Below are 13,253 nucleotides of genomic sequence, written 5' to 3'. Positions count from 1 at the left end.
GAAACGAAGTCATAGGTGACCTCCGCATAATCGTGTATTGTATATGTAATATTCCCTCAAGCTGGTCCACCTCTTTCAATTTCTTGATGTTTTTTTCCCGTCTACTAATTTAGATTTTACAGTTTCCCCCTCTACTCTTTTATTCCACTTGTTTCAAAGTTTCTTGTTTGGGTTTAATATAGTCTCCAGACTGCGATGCTGTCATTTTATATATACACAAGTAGCACTTACGCGTTACATGTTTTCCAGAGATGTATACTGGGCCTGAGCCAGATGTCAGGAGGAACGTAACAGGGGATGGAATCATAAAGCCGTGTACATTAATCTGGAAAAAAGTAAAATGAATCATTAATCAAGGACACTTCAATGGAAAGTGAGGATTCATCTGTACACAGTTAGGCTTTGTGCTCACTAGAACTGTGAAGTTTCTCAAGAAAATTTGAGAAACTTCTGGGAGTGGAAGATTTCCGGACCTCCGGAAAAAATCCGCACCAAATCCGAGGCAAATCCGCATTCGGATTAGCCGCGATTTTCCCGCAGGTTGCTCCCTGCGGATTTTGCAGGCTGTACTGCCGAAATCCACAGGGTACCTGCGGAAAAGAATTGACATGCTCATTTTCTCAAGAAATTTTCTCAAGAAATTCTCCTCAAGGAAATTTCTTGAGAAAAATCCGCAGCGTGCGCACAGCTATTTTTTTTTTCACATAGGATTTGCTGGGAAATGTCTGCACAAAGATTGCAGACATTTTTCAAGAAATTTCCGCGGCAAATCCGCGGGTAAAACGCACTAGTGCGCACATAGCCTAAAAGGATCCCAGATAGATAAGTTGCCTGGCAATAGAGTGTACCATTGGTAATAAAGAAGGCCTCAGGGCGGCGATGGTTACCAGATCTTCCTCAGTTTGCTGATTGTCCACTGCAATCATATGGATTTCATCCTTTGTCTCTCCAAGACATATCTGAAAGGACAGCCAAGGGTAAGAGAATAAAAAAATTATCTATTATATTACATACATACACATACACATACATACATACATACATACATACATACATTATATATATATATATATATATATATATATATACACATATATATATATATATATACACATATATATATATATATATACACATATATATATATATACACATATATATATATATACACATATATATATATATACACATATATATATATATACACATATATATATATACACATATATATATATACACATATATATATATATACACATATATATATATACACATATATATATATATACACATATACATATACACATATATATATATACACATATACATATACACATATACATATACACATATATATATATACACATATATATATATATATATATATATAAAAATCTCTCTCTCTATCGATCTCTATCTATCTCTAAAAGATAATCTTTTAGAGCAGATCTACATTCTAAAGCTGGTGTCACACATAACGACAACGACGTCGCTGCAACGTCACCATATTCTGTGACGTTGCAGCGACCTCAACAGCGACGTCGCTATGTGTGACACATAACGATCAGACCCCTGCTGCGAAATCGCTGCTCGCTCCTGAATGCTCCAGGTCATTTTTTGAACGCTGCTATCCCGCTGCGCCATGCTGATAAGCTGATAATCCTTTTGTTCGACACCACAGCAGGGACGCTACGCTACGTCTGAAACCACACAACGACCGTCGACGTCGCTATGATCGCTGCTCCGTCGCTGCTTTTTCTAACATGTTTGACAGCTTACTAACGATCATCTATGGTCGCTGCTACGTCACAGAATATGGTGACGTTGCAGCGACGTCATTGTCGTCGTCGTTATGTGTGACCCCAGCTTTACCTTAAAGCAATGGTAGTCATTGAATAATTCCTGGGCAAAATATCTTATGCTGGAACATACAGTACATGCTACAATAATTGAACATAACATAGTAATGTTATGATTCAGGTACCGAGGAGGATCAAAAAATGCAGTAACCCAAAAAGTAAAAAAAGAACCTTAACAGACTGCAGACCTAATTCTGACACACAATGAGAAGTAGCCGTGGAACGAGCCTACGATGACCTAGTCGCCTTGACACAGCCGGAGAACTAAAATATTCTTACAGATAGAAATGTAAGAAAAGCTAATCTGCCTCGGAACAATCCCCACAAATATAGATAGTCCCCCCACATGTAAAGACTACGGTGATATAGGAAAAACACAACAGTTTTAGCAAACGAGGCCCAAACTATCTTCATAGGAACGGATAGGAAGGAGCACCGTCTGCAGCCGTAAAAACCTTAAAAAAAAAAAAAAATCTCAGCACGCCTAATATGGAAAGTGAATCATCAAAAAGGGGGAGTAAGGTGACACACAGATGAAGACAGGGACAAAGTGACAGGAGAGGAAACAAGGAGACATGGGGAGAAGATTGACGCTGAGAAGGGAGCTGCGCCATAGCTCCCTCAAGACCGAGCGCAAAGAGCAGGGTACGGAGCCTAAGGCTATGTGCCCACGCTAGAATGTCCCTGCGGATTTTTCTGCCTGAAAATCCGCGAATTTGCCGCGGATTTTGATGCGGATTTCATTTTTTTTTTTTTTCCCCCATTCAAAACCAAAAATCCGGACCAAATCTGCACCAAACAATTGACATGCTGCAGATTTTTCCGGATCAAAATCCGCGGCAAATCCGCAGCGGAAAAATCCGCAGCATGGACACAGCATTTCCAAAATGCCATTGAAATGGCTTGGAAGTGCCGCTGCTGCAGATTTTCGGGAAATCCGCGGCAAAATCCGCGCAAAATCCGCAGCGTGGGCACATAGCCTTAGGCTGCGTGGGTACTGCAAGTCCCACTAGCAGAATCCAGAGGGAAAAAGATTACAAGTCTTGTGGCCCACAGAGTGTCCAGGGCACAACAGCATACTAGAGCCAGGAGCAGTGACAAGACCGGCACCAGTAAAGGACTCGCACTTCCTGCCATACGGGAGAGCACCAGAGCAAATACAAGGAAGAGGGTCTCAGTGTAGCTTCAAGCTGCAGGGACACACACATCAGTGCAAGTAGGAAGGACACACAGAAAGAGGCACTGGCTCTGACCTCTGTACTCCAGAGGTGGGGATACTTCAGTCAGTAAAGAACTTTGACTGCAACCCCTATGTTGTTCAATCCTTTCCACACCCTACCCTCGCCATAGCTGCACAGCAGCAGGAGACTAGTACTCCTAACATCCCTGGGGCTTGAGCTCTACCTGTGGAGAACTGTACCAACTGGGCTGCGTTACCATCTGCCCCAGAGGATACCTCCCGCAGCGGCGTCTTCTATATTAGCCGCAAACCACAGGTGGCGTCACGAATACAAACTCTATTCTCCCCTGTAAATAACTCCTCCATCTTTCATTAACACTGCCGGGGTCACGGAACCGGGCCTGGCTGCTGTGACATCCCACCCCCCTACACTGGCCCAGTGATTACTAATCCCTCCAGAACCTGTGTGGGCGCGTCACGGTGACTCAGATATGAGGTACAAGTGCTCGAAAGCAAAAAGATGTGGTCAGACAATCCAGCATAGGACAGGCAGCACAGATTAAATATTTATATCAGGAGCCAACAGATCAGGATAAGCGGTACACAAACTGGTCAATAACTGGAGAGAGAGAGAACGAATACGCACAAACAGGAACTAGACATTAGCTGCTAGGAACGTACGTTCAAGCAAGGAGTGGTGGAAGTGTGATGCCCAGGGTTATGGGGTACTCTATCCTGGGCGGTTTATGACTGGGGAAATGTCACTTTGTGGCAGTTGCCCAGTTCCGGGCTTTTTAAAAGTGGTATATTGACAGGGGAATTAAAATGAAAGTTTATCAGGTGACACCACTTGCGGTTTGCAGCTATGTGGATGGAGCCGCCGCTGCACAGTTCTCACTAACTTGGGCTGGTGTTAGTGGCAGCCTGGATGTTAGGCCCTCCGCAAGCAGGGCCAGGCCCAAAAGGATAGGTGATGTGTGGCGCCCCTGACCTGGTCAGGCGCCACTGAGTACTGCACCCAGGCTGGGTGAGTGCAAACAGGTAATCCTGACGGCTGAATAGGGTGTGAACACAGACATAGTGACCAGGTCTCACACATGCCATTGAGGGGACCCCTGGGCAGACCCAGGAGGGGGCATGGCCTCCACATCCAATCAAGGGGGTGCGATAGAGAAGCTGGTTGCTAGGTTGCAGAGACAGGCACAGTGGGGAGGGAGTAGTGAGCTAGTCTGTTAGTGAAGCTCGCTCAGAGAGCAAGGAAGAGTGGAGTGCTGAGAAGCTAGGCAGACCTTGCACGTGTAGTAGCTGTTGGCGGGGGGAGAACGGCTACCCAAGAGTCAGCCTGAAAGACACCTGTAGAGAGGTGGCCGAGTAAGGGGACTGCTGGTAGCCAGGCACGCACGGTGAAACAGGTCCCTAGAGCAGAAGCCCATTTATTCGGTCTGCTAAACCTGTCCGTGAGGGTACTGAATGTGCCTCATCAACCAGAGTCCGAGCCTCAGCAGCAACAAGGGGACCCATAAGGGGACAGTGCCAGAAGCCATCTCACCAAGGTTCATGCTGCCGGTAAACGGGCGAGAAAGGGGATAAAAGGCAGTTGCGACTTCCCTGGATAGGCCCCACGGTACTTCAGGTCAGGGGTAATCCGAAACAAAAGAGTGCTTGGAAGGCAAGTTGACAGTTACCCTCAGAGCGGCCAGAAGGAGTTCCTGGTTTCACCTAGTTATCTCAGCATCGCCCGGGTTACCTCACAAACAACTAACAGTGAGTAAAACAAGTTAAATGACTTTCCGGACTGTGCTTGAGTTATTCTGCGACCGGTGGTTCTACACACGTCGCGGGCGGGGAGGGGACGCTGTGCTCACCCACTGCTTGGGTCCGGCTGCTAGTGCTCGGTGGTGGCTCGAGCGGTGGGCCGGATCCCGGGGACTCGAGCGGCGTTCCTCGCCCGTGAGTCAAAGGGGGTGGTGTGGGTTAGGGATATTGTCCGTGACGCCACCCACGGTTGTGGTGAGGTTGTGACACCACCGCTGCTCTGGACGGGGATCCCAGGAGCGATGACAGGGAGCAGCTAAGTTGTTGTTTCTCCCCTCCGTGGGTAGAGGGGTTGGTTGTCCCGGGGCCCGGTGAGGGAGGAAGGTGGCAGGTAGGTTACGGGACCTGGTGAGGTGCAGGGTCGCAGGGGCAGCGTGGTGCCGCACGGCACAGTGGTACTCCCTCAGCCAATGATTAATACAAAGTCTCCGGTAAAACAAACGGCTGGATGGACGGGTCCCACAGACGGCTGTGGTGGTTTCTGCTCCCGGTAGGTTGATTGTGACTGCCTTTCCCTGCACCTGTGTTGTGTTTACGGTTCCAATGGCTTCCCACCGGTAACCCACTCCCCAGCTTGGATGGATGCTGAGGGAGCCCCTTCTGCCCGCAGGCTCTGGCCCTGGGAACTGTAGACTTGGCGGTGACTGCGTTTCCCTTCACGGTGTGAGTTGTTGCCTTCTATCGGGTCTTGACTGCTGGGGAACGCAGGAGGTTCCCTTCGCTAACGGATTTGACCGGTTTTACGGCGACTCCAAGCCTGGTCGGGGTCCGTAGGCCCTGCCGAATGGTGCTGGCTTCTCTTCGTTCCCCGGTCTGGTACCGGCGGGCCACCGCCCATCCCCGGTCCTTACGGTTCACTCCAATCGGCCTCTCCTGCAGACGGTCACCACCGTCTGCCAACCTTGCTGTATGTCCGGGCCACGCACCCGGACACGGTCAGTCTCCTCTACTGCCACTTCACTCTCTCAAACTGATCTGATCTCCTTTTCCCGCCTCCAGGACTGTGAACTCCTCGGTGGGTGGGGCCAACCGCCTGGCTCCGCCCCCTGGTGTGGACATCAGCCCCTGGAGGGAGGCAACAAGGATTTGTGTTTGACTTCGGTGTGCCTAGGCGGGGTGTGGGGTGTGTTGTTGTAGTACCTGTGACGACCTGGCTTGTCCAGGGTGCCACACATATACCCAAGCACCTGGGGACAGCTTCACTCTCGGGAGGCCATACCACCAGACTGCAGAAACCATCAGCCCCAGACGCTCGTTAAACTGTAGTGGCGGTCACCCATCCTCCTGACCGCAAATACAGAGTGGCGTCACGACTCAGAAGATGTTAAAATCCAACCTACCTGTTGTCCTGCTGAAGGAGCACTGTGGTGTCCCCAAACAGGATCAGCGCTCCTGGGGCGTCACAGATGCAGATGGGCGTAGAAAGAAGGTAGGCCACACAAGGGGTTGCAGTGTAACTGGTTCCTTTACGCACAGTAAGATGGAAACTGGTCACCCGAGAAAGGCTGGTGGAGACCGCAGGTCCCCTTAGTCCCAGTTCCGGTTTAGTGACCTGGTGGCTTCTTTCCCCTGCACCTGTCTTTTGGTTGGTGGGCCCCCATGGCTTGGAGCAGCTGGGGGACCCCTCCTGGTAGTCTCTTAACAGCAGTCCGTAGGACGGTAGCGTGAACCCTGTGGGGGTCAGTCTCTGGTCCTGTTCCCCGGGTCTCCCGTTGCAAGGTCAGTGAGGTCCTTGATGGCCCCTCACTGTGCAGATTTTCTCAGGTCTGCTTTGAGCGTTTGCCTGACCTAGGATTCTGTACCCAGTCGGTGCTGTGGTTCCGGGAGTACTCCACTGACAACCAAAGGCCTGGGCCCTCAGGTCACTGTCACACTCCTGTCAGTGCGTCCACTCTCTTCCGCTTCCTTTCACCGACACCTGCAAACTGCTGTCTGACTATCCACTGTGTCTCTCCCTCCTGGTCGTCTAGTGGACTGGATCGGATCCACCTCTAAGTGGCTATCCATTGGTCCAACCCTAGCCTTGTACCAGTCTATGGGGAATTTGGGTAAAAACAGGGGATTAAATGGAAGGTTTTTGTTATTACCGGCACTGGTCTTCTGGGTTCCTGGGGGTAGGCCCAGAATCCTGGTGGGGATGCAGTAACTTGTAGCTCCCCAATGGCTTCAGAGGCGCTAAAGAAGGATCTGCCTGATAAACTCCCTATTGCCTAGGGAAGGCCAACCTTGCAGGATAAAGCAGGGTTAAGTATCTGCATGTTTCCGCAGCACCTCCCTATAGCCGGGTGGAGACAACGAGGATATGGAGCAGAGCTGGGAAAGCTGTATAGGGACTCACCGAAGCCGCCCAACACAGGAAGGAGTAGGACTGAATGCAGCGAGTAGCACACCGCCAGAGATGCATGTGTACCGCCCCCGTGTCAGCAGCAGAGCTGCTCAGATCCGGAACCGCAGTGGCTCGAGGGGGTCTCCGGACACTCGAAGTGAAAAGGGGGATATGTATAGGGGATTTGGAAGTTCGTGACGCCACCCACGTTGCGTGGTAAGGTGGAGTACCACCGCTGCTGTTGGGGAGCCCAGTGGCGGTGATATGGCAGCAAGGTGTTGAACCCCCTCCGTGGGCAGGGGGTAGTGCCCCAGGGCCTGGTGATTGTAGCAAAGGGGTGCAGTTGGGAAGGAAAGGGATTTTTCTTACTAATTGTATGTATCAGCTCACCGTGTGAAAGCTCAATCCCGGTTTCGTCCTGGAGCACGGACAGGCTCTGCCACAGCCCGGTATAATATAGGAAAGAATCATGATTAAGGGTGAGTGTTTCACCTGAAACGCGTAGTGCTGCTCATGTCATTCTTTGTGTCTGCATGATCAAATAAAACGTTGGTTTCTTTGCCTGAAGAGCTGGACATCCTTTCTTCTTTCCTATTTTTCTTACTCCCTCAGTCCAAGAATACTGACACTGACAACTGGTAAACCAGAATTCTGAGCACCACTGCAGCAAGGAGGGAGCACGCTTGGATCCGTGTCCTTGGTGTTGCTTGTTAGCCTGTGACCTTTCCTGTGGCACCTTCTTCACAATTGGACCCTGTAGTGTGGAATTAGTCAGGTCCCGCTCACCCGTTTCACTAAACGGAGTGAACTTGCCCTCAGGGTTCACGCTTGGTATTTGATGGACTGTGTTTTGGAAAAAAGTCCTATCCCATCGGTGTGCTAGTACCCACATTCTGGAGCAGGTGAGGGATGAATCTTGAAGACTTCACCCCCATCAGGTAAATTACCAGGATGAGTGAAGCTACTTCCCAGCCTAGGGTCCACGTACCCAGTCGTACCCTGGCCCCTGCCCAGAGATTGCTCAAGGCCGCCGGCTGCTCTCCTCAGCAGATCCGTGCCCCTTGACACGATCCCCTGCGACCGGGGTTCCAGCTCCTACCAGGCCCAGACCAACGTCTGCCACCTAGTAGCCTCAAGGAGCCCTGCTCCAGACCTACTCACGTTTTCACCTCCAACTCAACACTCCTCTTCACTTTTTCACTTTTCCCTACCAACCCCCCAAGTGGGTGGCCCTATTCCCTTCAGGCCCCCCAATGGTGTGTCTGGTGGGTGTGGTGCAAAGTGTTGCTAGGGTTTTGACTTGCTCTGATCTTAGCAACACCAAAGAACAGGGATCCGTAACCAAGGAGGGTGGATACTGTGCAGAAGGGCAGATTGCACAATACCCTGTGACGACCTGATAGGCCAGGACATCACACATGCTCATTACTGCTGTAACAGCAGGGAATGAAAAAGAAGCAAAAACATAGTAAAAAAAAAAAAAAAAAAAAAAAAAAAATAACGACTTGTTGCTCAGGTACAACATATTTATCACCTATCCATGGGCTAGGTCAGCAATATAAGATCAATAGGGGATCCGATACCCTGCAGCCTCAGATCAGCTAGGATTTGCTCCTCCAGCCTACGAATGTAAAATACATTAAGCAAAGCAGCAAAAAGCTGACAGCTCCAGTCAATGTGTATGTGTAACAGGCGCTGCTGGATCCTGCAGAACATAATCATTCGTTTGCATAGGAGCTGTTCTACAATACCCAGAAATGTCCGCTACAAACTGAATGCTGCTGCTCTGTGGATGGGTCATCAGTGTGATAGGCCTGGATAACCCCATTACTCTCCCATACCTCCCAACCGTCCCGGATACAGCGGGACTTTCACGCTTTACGTTGTTTGTCCCGTTGCCACGGGCGGGACGGCCGGCTCCCGGGCTCCGCCCACCCACTCTCTCTCCGCCTCCCTGCTTTTCCCTCCTACCATCCCAGTAGACGTGGCATGCCATAACGGAGAGGAGCGCCTGTGCTGCTGGTACAGTAAAATCTCCCCAGCGCTGATTTCCCTCCCTCCCCCCCCCTCACCCCCGGCCGGGCGCCTGTCTGTGCGGTCGGCCGGCCGCCTGTCTGTGCGGTCGGCCCGCCGCATCATTGTGCGGGCGGCCGGCCGCTTCTCTGTGCGTGCTGCCGGCCGCCTCTCTGTTCCGGCGGACGGCCGCCTGTTCCCCCAGGCAGAGGCTGCCTGGGGGAAGGGGGGAGAGAGAGAGGGTGCGATGCTCTGGCAGAGCATCGCACCCTCTCTCTCTCCCCCCCCCCTTCCCCCAGGCAGAGCATCGCACCCTCTCTCTCCCCCCCCTTCCCCCAGGCAGAGCATCGCACCCTCTCTCTCCCCCTCCTCATTCCCCCAGGCAGAGCATCGCACCCTCTCTCTCCCCCCCCTTCCCCCAGGCAGAGCATCGCACCCTCTCTCTCCCCCTCCTCATTCCCCCAGGCAGAGCATCACACCCTCTCTCTCCCCCCCCTTCCCCCAGGCAGAGCATCGCACCCTCTCTCCCCCTCCTCATTCCCCCAGGAAGAGCATCGCACCCTCTCTCCCCCCCCTTCCCCCAGGCAGAGCATCGCACCCTCTCTCTCCCCCTCCTCATTCCCCCAGGCAGAGCATCGCACCCTCTCTCTCCCCCCCCTTCCCCCAGGCAGAGCATCGCACCCTCTCTCTCCCCCCCCTTCCCCCAGGCAGAGCATCGCACCCTCTCTCTCCCCCTCCTCATTCCCCCAGGCAGAGCATCGCACCCTCTCTCCCCCCCATTCCCCAGGCAGAGCATCGCACCCTCTCTTCCCCCCATTCCCCCAGGCAGAGCATCGCACCCTCTCTCTCCCCCTCCTCATTCCCCCAGGCAGAGCATCGCACCCTCTCTCTCCCCCCCCTTCCCCCAGGCAGAGCATCGCACCCTCTCTCTCCCCCTCCTCATTCCCCCAGGCAGAGCATCGCACCCTCTCTCTCCCCCCCCTTCCCCCAGGCAGAGCATCGCACCCTCTCTCTCCCCCTCCTCATTCCCCCAGGCAGAGCATCGCACCCTCTCTCCCCCCCATTCCCCCAGGCAGAGCATCGCACCCTCTCTCCCCCCCATTCCCCCAGGCAGAGCATCGCACCCTCTCTTCCCCCCATTCCCCCAGGCAGAGCATCGCACCCTCTCTCTCCCCCTCCCCATTCCCCCAGGCAGAGCATCGCACCCTCTCTCTCCCCCCCTTCCCCCATTCCCCCAGGCAGAGCATCGCACCCTCTCTCTCCCCCCCTTCCCCCAGGCAGAGCATCGCACCCTCTCTCTCCCCCTCCCCCTTCCCCCAGGCAGAGCATCGCACCCTCTCTCCCCCCCATTCCCCCAGGCAGAGCATCGCACCCTCTCTCTCCCCCTCCCCCTTCCCCCAGGCAGAGCATCGCACCCTCTCTCTCCCCCTCCTCATTCCCCCAGGCAGAGCATCACACCCTCTCTCCCCCCCCATTCCCCCAGGCAGAGCATCGCACCCTCTCTCCCCCCCATTCCCCCAGACAGAGCATCGCACCCTCTCTCTCCCCCTCCCCATTCCCCCAGGCAGAGCATCGCACCCTCTCTCCCCCCCTTCCCCCAGGCAGAGCATCGCACCCTCTCCCCCCCCATTCCCCCAGGCAGAGCATCGCACCCTCTCTCTCCCCCTCCCCCTTCCCCCAGGCAGAGCATCGCACCCTCTCTCTCCCCCTCCTCATTCCCCCAGGCAGAGCATCGCACCCTCTCTCCCCCCCATTCCCCCAGGCAGAGCATCGCACCCTCTCTCCCCCCCATTCCCCCAGGAAGAGCATCGCACCCTCTCTCCCCCCCATTCCCCCAGGAAGAGCATCGCACCCTCTCTCTCCCCCTCCCCATTACCCCAGGCAGAGCATCGCACCCTCTCTCTCCCCCATTCCCCCAGGCAGGGCATCGCACCCTCTCTCTCCCCCTCCCCATTCCCCCAGGCAGAGCATCGCACCCTCTCTCCCCCCCATTCCCCCAGGCAGAGCATCGCACCCTCTCTCTCCCCCTCCCCATTCCCCCAGGCAGAGCATCGCACCCTCTCTCTCCCCCTCCCCATTCCCCCAGGCAGAGCATCGCACCCTCTCTCTCCCCCTCCTCATTCCCCCAGGCAGAGCATCGCACCCTCTCTCCCCCCCATTCCCCCAGGCAGAGCATCGCACCCTCTCTCCCCCCCATTCCCCCAGGAAGAGCATCGCACCCTCTCTCCCCCCCATTCCCCCAGGAAGAGCATCGCACCCTCTCTCTCCCCCTCCCCATTACCCCAGGCAGAGCATCGCACCCTCTCTCTCCCCCATTCCCCCAGGCAGGGCATCGCACCCTCTCTCTCCCCCTCCCCATTCCCCCAGGCAGAGCATCGCACCCTCTCTCCCCCCCATTCCCCCAGGCAGAGCATCGCACCCTCTCTCTCCCCCTCCCCATTCCCCCAGGCAGAGCATCGCACCCTCTCTCTCCCCCTCCCCATTCCCCCAGGCAGAGCATCGCACCCTCTCTCTCCCCCCCTTCCCCCAGGCTGATCTGTGGTGGCTCAGAGCGATCACGGACAGCTTCTGCAGTTTCAGTTTGCTGAATGGGTGTGGATGGGGAGTGGATATGGGCGTGACTGTGAAATGGGTGTGGTTAGGGGACGTGGCCTAAAAATTTGCCGCGCCGCGCTACGCGCGCCGCAAACTTTGTCCCTCTTTTCCTTCTTCAAAAGTTGGGAGGTATGCTCTCCATTAGTCTTTGGCACTGGTCTGGCAACTTTGCAGGCCCTTAAAATTTGGCAAGTCTGCAGACACCTTCAAGGTACATGCTCATGTGGCATTTCAGCTGAATTTGCAGCAGGGTAGGGTAAAGTGTGGTGGGAGAGCCACATCTGGCCCTTTAGCTGTTCAAGTCCAGCCCACAGACCAAGACAGCCAAAGGGCTGAAAATAGTGGACCGACCCATGCCCTCCTCCACAGCCTCTGCTGCTTGCCGCCGGATGTCCCCATTATTTGCATACTTAGGATGCAGACAGCAGCGAGCACTTTGGTGGAGGAGGAGGGCCACTGGCTCTGTCTTCCATCAGAGTGAGGCACAGCACACATGATTATGTCCCATCACCGCATGTGCTATGGGGAGTCTCAATGCATTGGATACCAGAGTAGAGTGCTTATAGAATGGGAGCACAAGAGGGAGAGGAGTACGTGGTGCTTTGTCCCCCCCCCCACATGTAAGGCATGTATGTGTTGCGCCCCTGAGGCTTCAGTCGCCACAGGGTACTGCACCTGGCTTAGGGTGCAGTGCTCGACCGGATCCAGGAGGAGGTCGGTACCGGTTCCAATTACACCAACATGATTGCCCTCCTTTACAGTGGATCGGGATAGGTTTGGCTCAAAAGGGGTCGCCAGCGTGGTTGGGTCTTTAGGATACCACCACACCCGGGATCCCCAATCCACTAGTGGTGGGACCTGGGACAGGAGGAGCAACCACCAGGGGGAGTCAGGATCAAACACAACAGTTAGAGTTCTCCATCAGGAGAGGAAGGGAGCAGTTTTACCAGTGGCTCTGGTGAATGCAGGAGTCAATAAGGTTGTCGAGGGGAGCGCTTTATAGCTCCCTCGAGACTGGCACAGAATCCTAGGGTGGATTATACTTCAATTTGTTCACCAAAATCTGTAGGCTAGGTGGATTGCACATCCCTCTGGCCCCTACAGTTCCCAGAGCACAGTGCCAGGTAGGATCTGGGGTCGTGCTCCAAGGCAGGCCCCCACAACGGACCCACGGCACCTGCACACGGGCAGGGAGTAAGACACTTAAGAACTTCAGGCCACGGGGATCCAATATCAAGCGCATAGAGGAAGGGCCGACTGTTCACTCTACTGGTTCTGACCTCTAACAGATCCGGGTTCGACGGGTGACCGGTACCACTCAGGCAAGCAGCATAACTGAGTAAAACACCTGGAACTGCAGAGACTGCCTGCCTGTCATCCCAGTGCCGCCGCCCACCATTACTACTCACCTCATCCTCCTCCCTGGGGCCAGCTCCACCTGTGGGGAGCAGAAACACCTCGGCTG

The 13,253-nt window shown here is 54.0% G+C and overlaps 1 protein-coding gene across 1 annotated transcript in view; it reads right to left on the bottom strand.

Moving 5' to 3' along the window:
- The window catches only part of LOC142301994 (nucleoplasmin-like), a 63,269-nt gene that overhangs the window by 33,967 nt on the left and 16,049 nt on the right, over window positions 1-13,253 (bottom strand). Inside the window, exons 3-4 of the mRNA XM_075343066.1 lie at window positions 849-959; window positions 232-325 (exon numbers count right to left, since the gene is read on the bottom strand). Of these exons, the coding sequence (XP_075199181.1) occupies window positions 232-325; window positions 849-959 (205 nt within the window). The remainder of the gene's footprint in view (window positions 1-231; window positions 326-848; window positions 960-13,253) is intronic.

This window comes from Anomaloglossus baeobatrachus, chromosome 4, assembly GCF_048569485.1.
Source record: "Anomaloglossus baeobatrachus isolate aAnoBae1 chromosome 4, aAnoBae1.hap1, whole genome shotgun sequence".
Taxonomy (NCBI): domain Eukaryota; kingdom Metazoa; phylum Chordata; class Amphibia; order Anura; family Aromobatidae; genus Anomaloglossus; species Anomaloglossus baeobatrachus.
The sequence above is the reverse complement of the archived record's forward strand: the minus strand, read 5'-3'. Positions and strand labels throughout refer to the sequence as shown.